Below are 23559 nucleotides of genomic sequence, written 5' to 3' on the forward strand. Positions count from 1 at the left end.
ATTTCAGGTTTTTTCACTTGGTTAGACTATAAATTATATATTTAGTTTAATCCTTTATCCAAGTGTAAGAACAAAGTTTGCACCTGAAGTATCTTCAGGACTGGGGCAACTTGTGGCAGAGGTGGAATGACTTCACATCACTTGCCTTAGTATCTTCCATAATGCAAAGTACATCTCCTTGCAAACATGTATAATGTTATGCATTACAGGGATGGGTCACTACCCAGACCGGTTTCGACCTTTATTGAGGTCTCTTCAGTAGGAGCCAGACCCAGAGGTGATACTGTTGTGTCCCACTTTCTTAAATTCTATTCATATATATACTATATGCTGGGTCCTTCCTAAGGAGTCACGTGGTACCTCTAAAACACAAAGGAATTGCCTCAGGATTGAGCCGAAACCAGCATGGCAAAGTCTTTGAAATCTCACTTCTCTTGAAGCATTAGGAATATTTGCTGCGCCACCTAAGCTATTAGATTAAGTTAAACATGTCTTAATCAAGAAGTGATCTCAAAGGTGTACTATAATGACTACTGATTTGCAATCATGACCTATAACAATCTATTTTCTCCCGCTTAGATTCATATCTTTTTGCAAGTGGTGCATCGGATTCTAATACTCAGACTAAAGACAGCAAGGTTTATTTGACACATTAATACAATTTACAATACAAAGAAACTCAATCCAAAACTTCAATGCTAATCAGAGAAAAACATAAGTATCCTTATTAAGTAAGGACATCAAGAAGCAACATCAATATGTTATTTCACAAACCGACAAAACTTGACTGCAATATTCACATTAATCTTCATATCATATCACATTACTTGTGATATGATATGAAGACTAAACCTTCTTAATACTTTCAAGAACATACATATTAGTTTAACCATATAGGGGTTACCTCACTATGCGTTCCAATATTAAAGTGCTACAGTCCTATCTTAATTATATGAAAGTCCTCAATCCTCAATTTCCCTTAATCTCATTTATAACATCTTAATTTTCTTATACACATTATATAGACAAAGAATTTTCAACATTACTGTACACACTGGTTCTTCATACTTGTTCCTTCAACTATGTTGTTGGAACTGACTGCTGTTCTCTGATCGATCTCCCCTCCGATTCATTTAGCAGTGCTATGGCATGGATTTCTCTAGTCAAAGGTAAGTCCACACGATCCCAGCATAACTAGCCCACTCCAGATATAACGATGGCGTAAGGCGATTCTGCTTCCATGAGGCCTGTTGCCTAGATGCCGAGCCCTTTCCATGGAACACATCTCGGTTCAGTCGAACGGAGATGTGTTAGATGCGTTCTTTCATCGTACGATTAGGAGCGCGTGATCCTTCCAACTCTTAAGCGGCATATCCTATTACTGCCCTCAGGATTCCTAACAGAACTCTTTGCTGATCCTTCGTCCGAGCAGTCCTGGACAGATACGCTCCTCTGTGCAACTGTCTACCCACTAGAATACACGAGACTCCCAGTCAGGAGAGAAGAGAAAAAAAAAAGCCCTGTGGGAGGGGTTCCTAACCCTTTTATATCATCTCCCATATCGGCAATTCCCGTAGCTCACCCAACGTGTATAATTTCTCCCACGTGGGTCTCGTTTCGTATCATTTGTTTTTTCTGACCACTTGCTTCTGCACGTGCCGTGGGCACGTGACTGACTGGGGGCAACCTTTCTTTCCATCGGCGTTCCTGCGCACTTTGAACTTTTGTTCACAGCAGCTTAATGCAAGTCATACTACAAAACATTGTATTATCAATTCTAACAAAATATTAATTTATAACATATCACTGGCATTATACAACCTTGAAATATTCACAATCTTTTTTCTTTATAATAATGTAATCTATATTTTACCATTTGCATACAGCACATACCTAGAAGCAAGCATATTCCCTACAAGGTTTTTCCTGTTAATCGATGATAAAATTAGAATTCTTAGGAATCCCAATTTATCAAAGTTTAACAATACCAAGGTTGAAGCAATGCAGAAGCCATATTTCCATATACGAGTTGCCAAAAGGTGTCACATCTTATTATTAAATTACTCTGGAAATGTCTTTCTTTAATGGAAATATAACTTCTGCACTGCTTCAACCTTGGTATCACCTCTGGGTCTGGCTCCTACTGAAGAGACCTCAATAAAGGTCGAAACCGGTCTGGGTAGTTACCCATCTCATAATGCATGGAATCCCAATTTATCAACGTTTAACAATATCAAGGTTGAAGCAATGCAGAAGTCATCTTTCCATATACGAGTTGCCAAAAGGTGTCACATCTTATTATTAAATTACTCTGGATTAGAGAAAGATATAAAAATGTCTTTCTCTAATGGAAATATGATTTCTGCACTGCTTCAACCTTGGTATCACCTCTGGGTCTGGCTCCTACTGAAGAGACCTCAATAAAGGTCGAAACCGGTATGGGTAGTGATCCATCTCATAATGTATGGAATTATACGTGTGCACAAGGAAACATGCTTTGCATTATGGGAGATACTAAGGCAAGTGATGTGAAGTCAATCCACCTTTGCCACAAGTTGACATAGTCCTGAAGATACTTTAGGTGCAAACTTTGTTTGCTTACACTTGGATAAAGGATTAAACTAAATATATAATTTAAAACTACTTGTATGTACTTTTGTCTGTAGTCTGCTTGACACAGAAGGACAACTTGCAGATCTCTGTTCTTCTCTAGTACATTATATATGCAGACATCTTTGCATGTTTGATGGGTCCGACCTCGACAAACACAAAATCTAAATCCTTCTCTCTTTGTGATAATTTCCAATCTTCACTCACACTCACTCGACACATCCAAAAACTCGCACTAATTCCTTGTACACAGCCTATTGCATTGAATCATTTGTCATCATAGCCCTTCTTAACTAATTTTTTGTCATATCTAGGTAATATACTTAAGATTTTCACTTTCTCACTCTTCACTCTCACTTCTTCCAACAACCGTTTCATATGCCCTATCATACTGAGCTTATCGCTAATTAAGTCATTAGTACCTGTTACAATTATGATGTTGTTTACTTATCTGTTTTTGAATTGCATGTGCTTTTTTTTTTTTTTTTTTTTTTTTTTTTTTTTTTTTTTTAATTTTTGATCAGAGAAAATTTAAATTATTACCCACCCATCAAATTAATAATGATATTCCACTATTCAAATAATCTTCCAACAACTGTAATATTGGCACTCCGTGGATGAAACTGTCAAAAAAACTAAACAGAGCTCATTACTGAGAGCATAAACTCTACAGAATGGGTTTGGAGGGAAATAAAAAAAATTCTTTCTTTCAATATGTAATAAATTATTCCTTTGGCCCTCTTAATCCTAACTGTTATTATAACACACAGAAAACCCCATACAATTCTGGGAGACATGATTTTATTTTTCAGGCCAAGATTTACTAAAAGTTGTCATTACCAGTTAATCTAAATGAATGTCATTATATAAGAGTATAATAATAGCAACAAAAATGTGGAAATGCATTTTAAAGATATTATAACACAGTTGGAGTGTTTAAGGGTCAAAAGCTGAATAACAGGGGGGGGGGGACTTCTATGTAGCCTTTTAAGGACTGTGGAGAACTGATCAGAGCTTCTGACCTAATGCACAATCCTCACCTTCTTGTGCTGCACCCTGTTATGTATTTACCCAGATAGTAAACAGATGAGAATGGACTAGAATGGGAATTAGCTGACCAAACTGTATTCTCACTGGCTTAAACCATAATGCAAAATGATGGCACAACATGGCAGAATTTCATGCCTGTTGAAGCGATGCCTAATTAAAGTTGTTTTCATCAGGGAACCAGTGCAAACAATGAAAACTTAACTCAACATCGTACAATCAACATAAGAAGCATGAATGGAAAAGAAATGGAACCAGCAGAAGAATTCAATAAATACCAGATCGACATAATAGGTATTACAAAAACAAAGACAAAAACAGATGAGATCTTTCTAAGCAACAAATACAAAAGGTTATATTCAGAAAATAAAAATCAGTAAAAAGAAGGAATAACTACAGTATTCAACATTATTAGTATTCTGCATTTCAGTTTTCACACATTTTAGGACAAGCTTGTAACTTTACTAACTTGGAATATTGCACAATAATATATGGTATAAAGTATAGTAGTATGTGGGTTATAAGTTTTACTTTTAAGCAATGGAAGAATCATATCAAGATGGCATCAAACACCTACAGGCATTGAACCCATGTTTTTTTTTTTTTTATGTTGCGCCCACACACGAGAGGTTGGTTGATCAACCTATAGTATATTAGTACTGTGCATGGATAGTGGGTTGGGAAAGGAGGAATTTGTTTACATTTGATTAAACGACTATATATTGTATTCCTTGGAAACACAAGAGGGGAGGGAGAAGACTGTTCCAGAATACAGCAGTTGCAAGGATGGTGGAAGAGGAAAAGAAACTTGTTCTGTTTGTTTCAAGATGCAATGTGAAGGGATGTTGAGCAGCAGCAGCTGCATGTGTTTCAACGAGTTTAGTACTACATGGAGGAATTATTGATGTAATTTCAGATGAGCATTTCCCCATAGAAATATTTGTAGAATATACATATTGCAGAAACCAAATGTCTGTCTGTGCAAAAGTGGGGGGGGGGTGAGTTGGTAAGAGATGGGTCATTAATAAGTCTGATTGCTCTCTGTATTGAGTTTGAGCATTTTGAGGGACTTTTAGGTACTATGCCATATGTGAGAGCAGTATGCAATAGCTGGGCAGATTTGTGATTTGTATAATGTTAACAGCTGTTCAGGAGTGAAGTAACGTCTTGAGCGAAAGAGAAATCCTAGTTTTTTTTAAAGCTGAGGATGCAATGATTGTGATGTGTTTATACCAGGAGAGGTTTTGATGTCAGGGTAATTCCAAGAAGAGAAATCTCAAACTGTCTGGAAATTTGGGTATCGTCAAAAAGAATACTGGGAAAAAATGGTTCTTTTTTATGAGAAATATGACAGAGCTGGGTTTTATTAGCATTGAAATTGATGAAGTTATATGAACGGCACTGGAGGATGGCTCAGAGATCAGAATTGAGGGCAGTGGTGGTTGATGTTTGGAGAAAAGAGCAAAGCTAATAATAATGGCAAATACCTGTTGGATTTCTGCTCAGGACATGGACTGGATATTACTAACACCACGTTCCAACATAAAAATGTGCACAAATTCACATGGAGAGAAGAGGCAAGAAATAAGAAAATTCTCATTGACTATGTCATTGTTGATAGTGATGTTTTCTCTCTGGTGCAGGACACTAGAGTATACAGAGGATTTGAAATTCGAAGTGATCACCATTTAGTCTTGAACATGATAAAATTGAATTAAATATTGAAAAGAACAACATGTAAGGAAGTTTTAAAGTGAATAAAAGTTGAGCAGCTCTGAGATGTGAACAGTAGACTAAAACACACAAACATTATTGAAGAAAAAATGAAAATGTCTGAGAACAGAAACCAAACCTTGGAAATTCAGTGGCAAGCCCTGAAGAAAACCCTGATTGATTCAGCCAGAAAGGCATGTGGTGAGGTAGTCTGCAAATATAGAAACATCAGAACTCCATGGTGGACACAGGAAGTTAAAGAGGCAGTGAAGGAAAAGAAGAAAGCATATCAAAAGTTCCTGGCAAATAAGTCTGCTTCTGCTCTTAGAGAATACAGAGACGAATGTAATAAAGCTAAACACTATGTAAAATTAGCTAAACAAAAGTCATGGGAAGACTTTGGTAAGAACATAGAAAATAAACATCAAGAGGGGTGGCAAGATATTTTGGAGGTTGTTGAAAAAGTTCAGAAATGGAGGAAAGAGTACTTTAAAAGGAATTAGAGATGATAAAGGTGACATGAAAACTGGAGAAAAAAATATCCTTCACGTATGGAGTAATTACTTCGAAAAATTGTGAAATGAAAAATCAGTGGCAGCACAGTGGTAAAAAACACTGATGAGGCATGCAATCAGAATGCATATTCATACTTATTATTATTACGGGCAACTCAAAGGAGTCCTCATTCACCACTCTAAAAGTAAAAAACCCAGCTCTAACACCCTTACTAACTACACCCATACCCAGCTTCCATGGATGTCCCTTAGTCCTCCAACCACCAGTCCTGTTCTCCAAAATACCCTCTGAATTAATCCTATAGAAACTTTTCAGCAATTTGAATGTCTCAATCATATCTCCCCTTTTCCGCTTATCAACCAATTTCTGCAACCCACAAATCTTCAACCTTAGATGATATTCGACCAGAAATGCTAAGTATGGAGGTATAAAAGACTTATAGTGGCTGCACTGCATAGTTGAGAAGGCCTGGACAGACGGATGAATTCCAGATTATTGGAGTAGAGCTCTCATGGTAACCATATATAAAAAGGGAAATAAATCTGAATGAGAATTATAGAGGTATTTCTCTAGTGAGTGTTCCTGGTATGATTTATACAAGTATACTTGAGAAATGGTTGAGAAGGATTGTGGAAGAGAAGTTTGGTGAAGAACAAGCTGGATTCAGGCCAAATAGAGGATGTCGGGATCAGATTTTAACTTTATGACAAATAGTTAAGAAATCATGGGAATATAAAAATGATCTGTATTTAAGTTTTGTAGATATGGAAAAGGCATATGACAAGGTGCCAAGAGAGAAGCAAAATAAGTGTTCTCTGCCAGGATGACAGGAAAAAGACCCACAAGAAGACCAAGATATAGGTGGATTGATATGGTAAAAAGTAGCTTAGAAGACAGAAAAGTTGTATATTGGGTTGGAGGTCAACTGAAGTAGGTCATTGATATATAGCAGGAAGAGGGTTTGTGAGAGGACAGAACTTTGTGGAACCCCGGCATTAGTCGAATGGTGAGAGAATAAGGAACCATTCAACTAATGCTGGGGTTCCACAAGGTTCTGTCCTGTTTGAGTAAGCCTTTGTGCCTGACCTAATCAAAAGCTTTGGAGATATCAAGTGCAACCACTTGAGATTCACCCAACTTTTCCATGGCATTTGTCCAGAGATGGGTGACATATGTGAGCAGATCTCCTGTTGATTAGCAGCGACAGAATCCATACTGGAGCCCATTTATTAGGTTGGTGCCCTCAAGGTAATGTCAGGAGTAGTTTGGCAATTTAACAGTGCCAAGTGGGACAGTCTCTGCAACTTCTATGCCACATTCCCATAGTTGGACTATTACTTCCGGCCTTCCAACCAAACATATGCACTGAACTTATCACTAAAGTACTCCCCACTGGCATGGAAACAAACATTCTCCACACTACTCTGAACTGCCATCCCCTAACTAAACCCTGGTTCTCCAAAAGATATGCCACGACTGTACAAATGAAAAACCAAACATACCGTAACTGGCTGAAATCAAAAACCCCCATCCTCCTTAAGAGCTTATACTGAAGCCCAAAATAGGTGCAAAAAAAAAACAATCAATGCTTCGAAAACAGAGCAGGAAACTAGTAGCCTGTCCAAAATGGCAGCGAGCCTTTTGGTCTCTCGCTAAAGCACTTGGCAGTAACTTCTGATCACTGCCAATCAACAGATAATTTGTACAACCAACAGATTTTCAGCAATGGAATCCATACTGGAGCCCATTTATTAGGTTGGTGCCCTCAAGGTAATGTAGAAGTTGGGAATTGATGATTTTTCCCATTACTTCAGACAGGACTGAGGGAAGCAAGATAGGGTGGTAGTTGGACGGCAGTCACTCGATTACCTCACTTCTGTCTGAAGTAATGGAAAAAATCATCAAAAATCATGCCGGAGGTCGTTTATTAGGTGGTTGCCTTCAAGGTAGTGTAGAAGTTGGGAATTGATGATATTTTCCATTACTTCAGACAGGACTGAGGTAAGCGAGTCACTGCCATCTAACTACCACTCTATCTTGCTTACCTCAGACCTGTCTGAAGTAATGGAAAAAATCATCAATTCCCAACTTCTACATTACTTTGAGGGCACCAACCTAATAAATGGGCTCCAGTATGGATTCCATTGCTGAAAATCTGTTGGTTGTACAAATTATCTGTTGATTGGCAGTGATCAGAAGTTACTGCCAAGTGCTTTAGCGAGAGACCAATGCTTCGAAAACAGAGCAAAAAGCAGGAAACTAGTAGCCTGTCCAAAATGGCAGCGAGCCTTTTGGTCTTTCGCTAAAGCACTTGGCAGTAACTTCTGATCACTGCCAATCAACAGATAATTTGTACAACCAACAGATTTTCAGCAATGGAATCCATACTGGAGCCCATTTATTAGGTTGGTGCCCTCAAGGTAATGTAGAAGTTGGGAATTGATGATTTTTTCCATTACTTCAGACAGGTCTGAGGTAAGCAAGATAGAGTGGTAGTTGGATGGCAGTGACTCGCTTACCTCAGTCCTGTCTGAAGTAATGGAAAATATCATCAATTCCCAACTTCTACACTACCTTGAAGGCAACCACCTAATAAACGACCTCCGGCATGATTTTTGATGATTTTTTCCATTACTTCAGACAGAAGTGAGGTAAGCGAGTGACTGCCGTCCAACTACCACCCTATCTTGCTTCCCTCAGTCCTGTCTGAAGTAATGGGAAAAATCATCAATTCCCAACTTCTACATTACCTTGAGGGCACCAACCTAATAAATGGGCTCCAGTATGGATTCCATTGCTGAAAATCTGTTGGTTGTACAAATTATCTGTTGATTGGCAGTGATCAGAAGTTACTGCCAAGTGCTTTAGCGAGAGACCAAAAGGCTCGCTGCCATTTTTGACAGGCTACTAGTTTCCTGCTCTGTTTTCGAAGCATTGATTGTTTTTTTTTGCACCTATTTTGGGCTTCAGTATAAGCTCTAAAGGAGGATGGGGGTTCTTGATTTCAGCCAGTTACGGTATGTTTGGTTTTTCATTTGTACAGTCGTGCATATCTTTTGGAGAACCAGGGTTTAGTTAGGGGATGGCAGTTCAGAGTAGTGTGGAGAATGTTTGTTTCCATGCCAGTGGGGATTACTTTAATGATAAGTTCAGTGCATATGTTTGGTTGGAAGGCCGGAAGTAATAGTTCAACTATGGGAATGTGGCATAGAAGTTGCAGAGACTGTCCCACTTGGCACTGTTAAAATGCCAAACTACTCCTGGCATTATAACAGTGTACTCTTGGCTATGTAAGCGTTGTTGCATAGGGAAGAAGATGAGCACTAGATTGTGGTCAGAATTACCTGGGGGGGGGGGGCAATACTTTCACTGTGTATTTGGAAGGGTCAATGGCAAGGAAGATATCTAGGGTGTTTGGGGAGTGGTTTGGGTTATATGGTATTCTGGTTGGCATCTGAACAAGTTGAGTACGGTTGTTAGTGATGGCAAACGTTTCAGCATCTCTGCCTGCAAGATCTGTACAATTGGAGGTGAAAAGACATGGTGTTGTGGACATTAAAATCTCTTAGGAGGATAATTTCACTATTGGGAAAGTGGGATTGGAGAAAATCAATTTTCAAGAAGAGGAAATTAAAGAGCTCAGAGTGATTGTTTGCACTGGGGGAGCGACAGAGATAGAAATGAATTTGACTGAGTGGGAAAGGGATATTTTCAACCAAAGAAGGTCAAAGTTGGGCAATTCTAGGTTGGGTGCTCTCTGGCAAGGTATGTTAGAGAGGATGTATGCACAGACACCACCCTTGGGTCGAAAGGAGTTAGAGTGTGTAGTCTGGAAGGTTGAGATAAATAGTGCTAGGGGAGGTGAGATTCGAGTTTCTGCCAGAAAGAGTAGGTGGGGTTTAGTAGACTGAAGGTGGTAGTGGACACTATTAAGATTGGAGCTTAGACCACAGATGTTGGTGAAGTGCATGTGCAAGGTTCTGTGAGGCATATATTTCATTGCAAAGGTCTTGCACATTTCCTATGCAGTGCCTGCCTACTGATTTCCACGGTGGCTACTAGTTTCATCACTTGATTTTTGCACCAATTGAACTTGCTTGTATTCAATGATCCAACTGGGGTCTCCATTTTGATAGTTTTCTTCAAGTTCTCTTCGATGGCATCCTTGTTTCCTCTGGGCAAATGTTAGGTCTGATCAAGCACATATGCGTGATTCAGGGCAAGTGTCTTTGAACTTATTGTTGATTTTAAGCAACACAGCCACTATGGAGAATAGTACTATCTTATTTATTTATTAGACTCTGGATTTGCCATTAATAAAGTGTAATAAACAAGTAAGATACTAAGTTCCATTCTCAATAATATCTGTATTGCTTAAGAGGAAGAGACCTCTATATTATCTACAAGGGATGCAGAGAACTGATCAGAGCTTCTAACCGAGTACCTCATCTTCTCCCTTTCAATAGTTTGTCCCATGTAAGTATCTGCCTGCATATAGAACGAGATGAAAATGGGCTGACAGTTATGGAACACGGCCAACAAAATTGTATTATGTACTGGTCTAAAATACTATGCTAATAATTTTGATGAACAGTCACCATGAAAATCACTTGTAGAAAATACAAACAGCAGAAACTTGAGTGGAGTGAATTGTGAGAAACATATCTTTAATCAATGTACTGCTCTCTTCTTACTGTCATGGATTTTAAAGAGTTCTCAGGAACACCACTCCAAATGTGACAACTGTATTCAATGAGTGGATAGATTTTCAATTTGTCTAAAGTTAATAACTTTCTTCAGCTAGTAAAGTAATATCTTAAATTAAAGATGCCAAGAAATTATAGTCTTAGTTTCATGTTTTATCCAAGTGTAAACAAACAAAGTTTGCGCATGAAGTAACTTCACAAATGGGGTACTTGTATGTGGAAGCTATGACTTCACATCAATTACCTTAGCATCCCATAATGTAATGCATATATTCTTACAGACATGTATAATGCTATTATTATGGGAAGGGCCACTACCCAGAAGTGATATTAAGGTTGAAGTAATGCAGAAGTCATATTTCCATATACAAGTAGTCAAAAGGTGTCACACCATCATCACCAAATTCCTGATATGTACCCTCAAGGGGTGTACAGGATATTATGATAGTACTAAATGAAGAACTTACATTATTACTAACTTCCTATCAACAATTTTCCTCCTAATCAATCTGTTAAGACTCCAACATTATCAAATCTTATATTTGTCTTCTAAGGCACTTTTTACTGTATCAATCACACCTTATTACTAAAATACTCTGGATTAGAGATGGATGTTGAAAGTTTTTTTAATTGGTTATACTATAAATTAAATATGTTAAGCAAGCATGAAAGAAAACAATTTTTTTTTCTTTTAAGACATAATAGAATAGAGGAAATCAGTTTTTATTATGACCGAAATTTACAAGGTTACTGGAACCTTAATCAAAAATGGTTTCAAGATCAGAACTGATGAAGTCGGAGAAACTGATAGTCTGAAAGTCTCAGTCATTTGTAGAGTACAATGTTTCTGAAATGAGAAAGACTGTGTAGACTGAGTTAATGGTCAGCTGCAGTAGACTGAACAATAAGTCAGTAGATAAATGAAGACTTGTGGAACCTCAGCATCACTTGCATAATTTGAGGACAAATATCTATCAAACACCAAACATAAAAAAACGGTAACTTAGTTGCAGAAGTCAGATGATAATCTATATAATATAAGCTTGCTTAACAGTTGTTGCAAAATACAACTGAATGCCTTAGAGATATCAGCCAACTGAAGGACCCCAAACTTTTCCATTCCAAAAGTATGTGGAAACACCATAACAGCAATTGGTTATTAGAAACATTTTCAGAAGTTGCTTTAATGCATTCTCCATTACTCCAAACCTTCCTTAGATTTGGATAAAATATAGACTAATTTACAAGCTGCAGGACCGATACCAATGGAACAAAAAGGAGAATAAAATCAGTAAAGCATCAGTAGTTAATTCTGGGGCACAAATGTTTGGGACAACTGGAGAACTGCTATCAGGACCAAGAGACTTTTTGTCCAGTTTGGACATGATTCCTTTGATTTTTGAGTTTCAAAACCCTCTGGCCCTGATGCATATGCTCTAACAAGCATTGCACAAAGCAATCTTTGCACAATTTACACAAAACATTGCAATCTTTGAGATGTAAAGAGTAAAGGAATGTGTAATTCAGAAAAGTGTATTGTTTTGCAGATGGGAAATAGAAATTAACATTCAGATTAAAACAAAATTCCATGTACCGTATTTACTCAAATATAATTTGCCCTCGCATATATCTCACATCCCTGATTTTACTTTACAAAAAAAGAAATTAAAAAATATTTTGGAATTTAAAGAGAATCAGGATTTCAACTCAAGAATCATCGGCTTGCCTTTGTTGTTGATTCGCATGATCTTTGTTAATACTGCACCAGTCATACACAAGACCAGAAGTAGTGATAGCGAATCGGAGATTCTTGGTAAGTGATATCCATTTTCATTTTCTTTAAATCATGGCGATCTTATGATTCCAAAATGATAAAAGGATAAGCAATAATGAAACTGTTTGTTTTAATTTAATTACAGAAGCAATGTCGCTAGAGATTCAAATATATCGCGTGATGAAGGTAAGCCGCCAATCGCATAAATGACATTGATAATTAAAATTTAAATTCATTCATTTTATAAATAATGTGAGCAATTACGAAAATCCTTGCATATATCTTGCACCACGAGTTTTTAACTTTAATTTTGGGGGAAAAAAGTGTGAGCTATATTCGAGTAAATACAATATAACCGTAAAGTGAATCTGGAAGGTTTGCCTTTTCTGCAGATAATTATTTCCCTTTGCTTGATTTCCATGGTTACTGCTTGAGGATGAAATATGGAGGGATGGAATCAGGGTCGTCGCCAAATTAGTCATGCCCTGAGGCAAACAATTAAATATCGCCCCTGAAGGATTATAAGGCAAAAAATATAAGAAAATCTCCAATTGCTATTTTGTTTTTATTACGAGACAAACATTAATGCAAAACGATTACATAATAATATTAATCAAATGTTTGCTCTACGGGGGATATCGCACAATAAAACTGTTTATAAGCTCTTCTAAATTTTAATTATAAGCTATGTTCGCCTCTATCGATATAGTTGCTAGACCCAACCAATCTTTCTTGGGTCACTGCTGTTCTCAAATAATTTTTGATCAGTTTAAGCTTAGCAAAACTTCTTTCTGAACTTACGTAGCGATGCCACCTACCGCAATATGGCGGAACGAGTGCCCTTATTAAGCCGTGCCGTGAGGCAGGCTGCCTCTATGCTACACCCTGTTGATGGTACTGGACGGAATATATAGTAATGGTTTCTTTGCTAGACTATACACATCAAGAATTTAGGACAAATTGTAGCCTTGGCAGTGCCCCCCCACATACCACTGCTTGAACTGCCTGCAGGTATACCTTGCAGAATGACAGCCGTAAGATTATTCAATTGCTGATATGAAAGACCCCAAATTCCAGTCTGTACTAGTCTGTCAAATAACCATTTTAAAACTACCAAAATGTCTGACATAACTCACACCATTGCTCATATTGTATGCCACAAGAAATGGGTGGAAAGTAAACCAAGTCTATGCTCTGGAGTCCAATCCCCCCCCCCCCCAACACACGCCCATTTCACGCTACCAACATGGTGACATTACAGTGGGCGATGAAATTTATTTACTAAGAAATAAGATCTAGTACTACAGACATCTGTCCTTTCCTCTGAGGAGTAGTGTATATGTGCCACACTTCAACCCCTACCTGCATTAGTTCACTCCTAGATGGTTTCTTCTAATCTGTTTTTTAATATCTCTAGGCAGACAGATATATCTAGAGCTTTCCAAAGGATCCACAACATGAAGATATAGGCAGAGAATTATTATTATTATTATTATTATTTTTTTTTGCCCTAAGTGCCACAATCATACAATCTTCAAGAATGTCTTCGGTCCCTTTCATATTAACTGCTTTAACTATTTTTTAAAGAACTGTCCACATTAGAAAGCAAATATATGGATGCCTGGGCAGCGTGCATGTTTTCTAAAGTGGTCTGCACTGAAGCAACTTTTAAATGCTGGCAGGCGTATTCCCGTAAGCTCTTTGGTCAACTTATTTGTACGAAACTCTCATAGTTTCTACATTCGGCTTTAAAATAATGCTGGATCTAATATCCACTTGATTTTTATAAATTTTGCATTGCCGAACTGAAGCCTTTTGGCTCTTTATTTTAGTAAAAAAAACTGTCCTTTTTATAATCTGTATATGGTGAATTTTTTGCAAACTGATCCACAGACATTCTCAATTAGGAGTGAATTTCTAAAGTGGAGTCAGTGGTCTGTATGGTAAGTAAACAAAAAATCTGTATGGTAAATACATCATACAGATTTATACTGATGCAGTGTAATTCTTCCATAATGCTACAAACTGCAACAAGTAGGAACTTGGCTATCCTGTCTAGCTGGCTTTGCATAAATGTCATGAAAAAAGAAAGGATAAACTTCTCCCACAAGGTACATCAGTTTGCTGATGCATGAGAATTGAAAGTCAGTGTCGGTTTTATCATTAGGCGAACCTAGGCAATCGCCTAGGGGCGCAAAGACTTCGGGGCACCAGATTTTGCTACATAGTTCGGGGAAAAATTACAACCTCCGAAAAAAAAAATTAGTAAAACCTTGATTAATAATAAAAAACTGAAGTAAGTCAAGTTGTCCTGGTGCTCGCTGATGATCCTACATTATTTTCACCTTTCTCTATTTCTTCCACTCCCCTGCTCTTTGTATACTTAACCTCAAGTGTAGAGATTTTTCCTCCTTCTGGCATCTGTTCCAAGATGAGTGGGGAAGTTCCGGTGTACCCCTCAAACTAACAATCAGTGGTTGCGACTAAACGACTGTTCTCACTTCTTATCTTCAATTCCCTATAGACTTAATTCTGCTGATTTTTAGATTAAGTCCTGTTTTTGCAGGCTCTCTAAGGTCTGAGAAGTTGGGGATTACATCATTCATTTTCTCACAGAATCATCTTGTTAATTCAGTTCAGTTTATTCTAAATCAGTATAAGAATGCCATGGGAAATTTAATGGAGTTGCAGTGGCAGGGATTCTGATTGGTAGTATTCATGAAATAAGACCTCTGATTGGTTTTTCTCTTCACTCCCTTTACTTGTTATCATCCCCACTACGGCATTCTTCTACTGATTTCAGATTAGTTTGGTCAAGCTTTTTCATAAGTGACAGTTGAGTCCGATGGTTAATAGTTTTGGTACCTGTGTATCTAACATTCTTACAGCAACTGAAGAACGTTTGTGGCCAAAATAGCCAGTGTTCCCCATAGAGCCGTATTTCTGTAATACCTATGTAGGTGTATGTGTGCTTGTGTGAGTATGACAAAATATATATAGAGAGACTATGTACAGGGGTGCCTAAATTTTCTTTGCCTAGGGGCATCAGAACTCTCAGACCGACCCTGTTGAAGGCCATAGAATTATTTTAACAGAAAGAGTACATTAGAGAAGAGACAAACAGCTTTAACCAGTTCTTATCTTACCTTATACCACCTCTCCAGACAAAAGTAGATTTCACATGTACTTATTTTTCACAAACTTGATACTCAACCCTTTCTGGCATAAATTTATCACACCTATATCAGGCTCTTGCTTTTATCCAGTTTTTTTATTTTTTCCCAATCATTACAATTCCTGTGGAAATCACAAAAATATACAGCTCTAATATGGTAGTGTTCATAAAATCTCTGTAAAATCCTTGATTCTGTCAGAGGATGTCATTGATTAACAGTTACGCTAATCAATGAGATACTCACCCCCTCTTCCTTATTAATTTACTCCGCTATTGTAGATTACACATTTAGTTTTCATAGTTACTTTTTAACAGACTTTCAGAAATGTTCACCTGATATGGCTATAATTTGTACATCATGGAACTAAAGTTTATCTCACTAAATTAGCTCTTCTTTCGCATCATTCATCTGCTTTACTTTCATTCATTCATGGAATAATTTAACTTCACTATTTTTCTTAAATACTACCTTAAATATTTAAACATAAAGTTAATGTAACTTTGATCCATTTGTTGTACTAGTTGTCTACTGGTTTTACAATCTTTCATAATATTACCATTAGGGAAAACAAATTACTTACCTAAGAAACCAGCTGATACCATTTCTTTTAATACTCGACCATCAGAACCACCAAATCTTTCACCAAAAACCTTTTCTAAATGGTCAGCAATATGAGCTGCAACATCAATTCCAACTTCATCCGTAAGAGTAGCAGCACCAACTGGAAAGCCAAATTTTTTTGTTAGAGAGTCTAGTTCTTTGAAGCTAACTCCTTCCTACAGAGAAAAAAAGGGAAAAAAATCTGTTACAAATGTGCATTTTAAATGCACTTAAATTTTAACGATTTAAAAACTACCACATGATATGACAGGAAAAAACATTTTTGTAAAATTTATTAACACAAGTGAAAACCATTAATATCTACAAAAATCAGGCTCTAAAAATAATTTTTGCTAAACATCCCCAAGGACAGGAATAAATTAAGTGCAAGACATTAACAACACCTTGTCAGGAATTTTCTGCGCCTTATGTATATATACATACATCCACACAAACATACATACATACACACACATACACAAACATACATACATACATACACACAAACATACATACACACATACACAAACATACATACATACATACACATACATACATACATACACACAAACATACATACATACACATACATACATACACATACACACAAACATACATACATACACACAAACATACATACATACACATACACACAAACATACAAACATACATACATAAACATACAAACATACATACATACATACACATACACACAAACATACAAACATACATACATACATACATACACATACACACAAACATACAAACATACATACATACATACACATACACACAAACATACAAACATACACACAAACATACATACATACATACACACACACAAACATACATACATACACACACACAAATATACATACATACACACACACACACAAACATACATACATACACACACACACACAAACATACATACATACACACACACACACAAACATACATACACACAAATATACATACATACACACACACAAATATACATTCATACACACACAAACATATATACATACATACACACACACAAACATATATACATACACACACACAAACATACATACATACATACACACACACAAACATATATACATACACACACACAAACATATATACATGCATACATACATACATACACACAAACATATATACATGCATACATACATACATACACACAAACATATATACATACATACATACATACACACACACAAACATATATACATACATACACACAAACATACATACATACACACAAACATATATACATACATACATACATACACACAAACATATATACATACATACATACATACATACACACAAACATATATACATACATACATACATACACACAAACATATATACATACATACACACAAACATATATACATACATACATACATACACACAAACATATATACATACATACATACATACACACAAACATATATACATACATACATACACACAAACATGTATACATACATACATACATACACACAAACATATATACATACATACATACATACACACACACACACAAACATACATACATACATACATACACACATACACACAAACATATATACATACATACACACAAACATATATACATACATACATACACACAAACATATATACATACATACATACATACACACAAACATATATACATACATACACACAAACATATATACATACATACACACACACAAACATATATACATACATACACACACACAAACATATATACATACATACATACACACACACAAACATATATACATACATACACACACACACATACATACATATATACATACATACATACACACACACATACATACATACACACAAACATATATACATACACACACACACATACATACATACACACAAACATATATACATACACACACACACATACATACAAAACATATATACATACACACACACACACACATACATACAAAACATATATACATACACACACACACACACATACATACAAAACATATATACATACACACACACACACACATACATACAAAACATATATACATACACACACACACACATACATACAAAACATATATACATACACACACATACATACAAAACATATATACATACACACACACACATACATACAAAACATATATACATACACACACACACACACATACATACAAAACATATATACATACACACACACACACACATACATACAAAACATATATACATACACACACACACACACACATACATACAAAACATATATACATACACACACACACACACACATACATACAAAACATATATACATACACACACACACACATACATACAAAACATATATACATACACACACACACACATACATACAAAACATATATACATACACACACACACACATACATACAAAACATATATACATATACACACACACATACATACAAAACATATATACATACACACACACATACATACAAAACATATATACATACACACACACATACATACAAAACATATATACACACACACATACATACAAAACATATATACACACACACATACATACAAAACATATATACACACACACATACATACAAAACATATATACACACACACATACATACAAAACATATATACATACACACATACATACAAAACATATATACATACACACATACATACAAAACATACACACATACATACAAAACATATATACATACACACATACATACAAAACATACACACATACATACAAAACATATATACATACACACATACATACAAAACATATATACATACATACACACACACATACATACAAAACATATATACATACATACACACACACACACATACAAAACATATATACATACATACACACACACACATACATACAAACATATATACATACATACACACACACATACATACAAAACATATATACATACATACACACATACAAAACATATATACATACATACACACACACATACATACAAAACATATATACATACATACACACACACATACAAAACATATATACATACATACACACATACATACAAAACATATATACATACATACACACATACATACAAAACATATATACATACATACACACATACATACAAAACATATATACATACATACACACACATACATACAAAACATATATACATACATACACACACATACATACAAAACATATATACATACATACACACACACATACATACAAAACATATATACATACATACACACATACATACAAAACATATATACATACATACAAAACATATATACATACATACACACACATACATACAAAACATATATACATACATACACACACACATACATACAAAACATATATACATACATACACACACACATACATACAAAACATATATACATACATACACACACACATACATACAAAACATATATACATACATACACACACACATACATACAAAACATATATACATACATACACACACACATACATACAAAACATATATACATACATACACACACACATACATACAAAACATATATACATACATACACACACACATACATACAAAACATATATACATACATACACACACATACATACAAAACATATATAGATACATACACACACATACATACAAAACATATATACATACATACAAAACATATATACATACATACACACATACATACAAAACATATATAGATACATACACACACATACATACAAAACATATATACATACACACACACACATACATACAAAACATATATAGATACATACACACACACACATACATACAAAACATATATAGATACATACACACACATACATACAAAACATATATAGATACATACACACACATACATACAAAACATATATACATACATACACATACAAAACATATATACATACATACACACACATACATACAAAACATATATACATACATACATACACATACATACAAAACATATATACATACATACACACACATACAAAACATATATACATACATACACACACATACAAAACATATATACATACATACACACACATACAAAACATATACATACATATACACACAAAACATATACATACATACATACATATACACACAAAACATATACATACATACATACATATACACACAAAACATATACACATACATACACACACACATATATACAAACATACATACATACACATATATACATACATACACATATATACATATACATACACATACATATTCTGTATATACACTTGGGTCTCTTTTTATGGTTTGCATATTTCATGCAAATTCAGGGTTTCCCCGTTGTACATAATGAACAATGCGTTATAGCACATTCTGGCGTAACGTGAGTAAAGTGTAAGCAATGAGTGTCCGTGAAGTTTAATTTTGCATGTGAGTAAGTCTTTTTTTATCATAAGTCTAAATTTTGCCGATTTTTATTTTAAAGATTTAATTTAGCCCAATGGAGAAAAAAAAGCACCAAAGAAAAGCAATTTCTTTGGAAATGAAAAGTGCAATTTTAGATCGATCACATAGCAAAAGGAGAAGGATCTAAGGAGATTGGTAAATTTAATTTAGGTGAGTCTACTATAAGAGCAATTAAAAAGAATGAAGTCACAATAAGAAAATCTGTCATTTCTGGCATAAGTGCCAAATTATTATCGTACTCAAGAGATGCTTTATTAGGAAAAAATGGAACAAGTGCTCGTAATTTGGATTGAAGAATTAACTCAAATAAGAATTCCTATAAATGGTTATTTAATTAAACAAAAAGCTCTTCGGTTTTATGAACAGATGAAGCAATTGGAGCCATCTTCTACTGCTTCCTAGGCTGATAAAGAATTTTCGGCTAGCAAAGGATGGCTAACTGGTTTTTAAAAAGGAATGCACTTCGTAACGTGAAGATTATAGGCGCGGTTGCAGCAGCAGATGAAGAAGCAGAAAAATTTTCAAGAGAAGTAGGCCAAAATTATTGAAGATGGTGGATATTGTCCTGATCAAGTGTTTAACGCTGAAGAAACAGGATTGTTATGGAAGAAAATACCTAGTCGAACTTACATCACAAAGTCTGAGAAAAAAGCAGATGGGTTTAAAGCAAGCAAAGATCGAGTAAGTTATTACAACATGTTGGAGGCTAAATGGATTTTTTACAACACTCAAAAAGAATTAAAATAGAATTTAATACTTCCTATATTTCGTCCTAGTCACTAGGACATCTACGGGGATTACAAAAACAATTAATGTAACATATACACAAATAACAAACAATACTAAGCCCAACCACGTGGGTGACACTAAAGTCCTATCTAGGTAGAGCGCCCTCTAAGGGCAGTAGTAGGTGGTCTGGAATGTAAGGTGGGAACTCTGGTGATGAGTGTTTCCCAAATCTTCGGAAGCTTAATGCAACCATATTTATTGAGATTTGGTTGGTTTTTGAGAGCTGCTGCTGCTTCTAAGAAAAGTCTCTCTTTCTTGAATTTGCTGTGGTGGAGCATGGTGGTTTTCTTCCATGATACCCTGTGGGTGGTGTCCAAAACATGGTCACCCAAGCCTGAATGGCCATAGTTGTGTTTGAAGATGTAAGACTTGTGTTCCTCTAGACGGATGGATGCTGATTGCCTGTCTGTCCAAAGTATGCCAGCTTACAGGAACAGGGTACTTTGTAAACTCCAGGCAGAGAGAGAGGAGGAAGCTGCTCTTTCGTAGAACGGATAAGGGTAGCCAGTTTGCGGTGGGGCTTATATGCTGTGTGTAGATTGTACTGTTTTAGTATCTTGGCTATTTTTTCGGATGTGCCATGGATGTAGGGTATGGTGATGGCATTTTTAAAATCTTGTTGACGGGGAATGGGGGAGGAGTTGATTATTTTTTTGATACTGTGATCGCTGTAGCCATTGGAGAGGAAAGTGCTGTGTATGTGGTTAAGCTCAGTAGTGAGGGCGGTTCCACTGGAACAAAGATTGTGGGCTCTCTTGGTAAGAATTTTAATAATGCCATATTGTTGAGGGTGGTGGGAGAGTTTGTGAATGTATCTGCCTGTGTGTGTGGGTTTTCTGTATACGGTGAAGGTAAGTGTATCATTAGGCAGCCGTGTGACTAAGGTGTCTAGGAAGGGTAAACAATTGTTCTTTTCCTTTTCCATAGTGAACTGGATTCTTGGATGTAGACTATTGAGATGACTGAGGAAGGAGTCTAACGTGTCTGGGCCATGAGGCCAAATAGAGAACACATCATCTACATATCTTAGCCAGATAGAAGGTTGGAGTGGGGCTGAGTCTATGGCTCATTTTTCGAAATCTTCCATATAGAAATTGGCAAGGGGGGTGAGAGGGGGGGAACCCATGGCAGTTCCCTCTATCTGCTTGTAGATTTTGTTGTTCCAAGAGAAATACCCAGAGTTAATGGCAAAGGAAAAGAGATCTAAGATGTCAGAGGGAAAAACGTTTTCTAAGAGAGATAAGGTATCAATTAAGGGAATATTAGTAAACAAAGAGGAGATATCAAAGCTTACCAATATGTCTGTCTTCTTCAAGGTTAAATTTTCTGTGAGGGCTTTAAAGTGGGTCGAGTTTTTTATATAGGAAGGGGACCTTCCGGTGAGGGGGATCAGAGAGTTGGCCAGCTGTTTAGATAGTCTATAGCAAGGTGCATTGGTAGCATCTACTATAGGCCTGAGTGGGGAATTGGGTTTGTGGATTTTTGGTAAACCGCATATTCAGGGGGGGGGACGGGAGCGGAAAGGTTTAAGTTTTTTCGTGACATCAGGGGGCCAGGAAGATACGTTTTTGAGTAAAATTTTTAGTTTCTTAACTTGTGTTTTTGTAGGGTCGTGTTCTAGCAGGATGTAGGTAGCGCGATCGCGGAGGATAATGCTCATTTTACGATTATATTCACTGGTATTAAGAATGACTGTGGCATTACCCTTATCCGCTCTGGTGATGACGATACTTTTTTCTTTACGTAGTTTCAGGAGCCGTGCGTTGGGCATATGATAAATTACTTTTTGGCGGCGAAGAATGTGCGAGGATGTTGGCTACGTCAAGTCTGATGTTGTTAGCTATCTCCGACAGTAAGCGACCGATTCCACGTTAGATGTTCACCATTACATCAAGAACCTGCACTTCCTTCGGAGCGACGGCAAAATTACAGCCGAGGCAAAGGGCGCTGACGGCATCGTTGTTGAGCCTTTTGGAAGAGAGGTTTATTACTGTCTGGAGCGGTTGAATTTGTGGTTGTGGTTTGTTTTTCACAAGGTTGCTATACTTCTTGATGTGTTTATTCTTTGGAATTCTCTCTGTGCGGAAGTTTCCGAAATGCCAGAGAGAATCGACCAAAGTTCAGGGTTAAGAACGGTG

General features: G+C 36.1%; 1 protein-coding gene across 1 annotated transcript in view; it reads right to left on the bottom strand.

Annotated features, from left to right (window-relative positions):
- The window catches only part of Mtpalpha (monolysocardiolipin acyltransferase Mtpalpha), a 255626-nt gene that overhangs the window by 38048 nt on the left and 194019 nt on the right, over positions 1-23559 (bottom strand). The window contains exon 14 of the mRNA XM_090391226.1: positions 16123-16318. Coding sequence (XP_090247352.1) covers positions 16123-16318 — 196 coding nt within the window. The remainder of the gene's footprint in view (positions 1-16122; positions 16319-23559) is intronic.

This window comes from Typopeltis vanoorti, chromosome 4 (genome assembly GCF_054136105.1).
Source record: "Typopeltis vanoorti isolate ZY-2024b chromosome 4, IOZ_Tvanoo_1.0, whole genome shotgun sequence".
NCBI classification, from domain to species: Eukaryota; Metazoa; Arthropoda; class Arachnida; order Uropygi; family Thelyphonidae; genus Typopeltis; species Typopeltis vanoorti.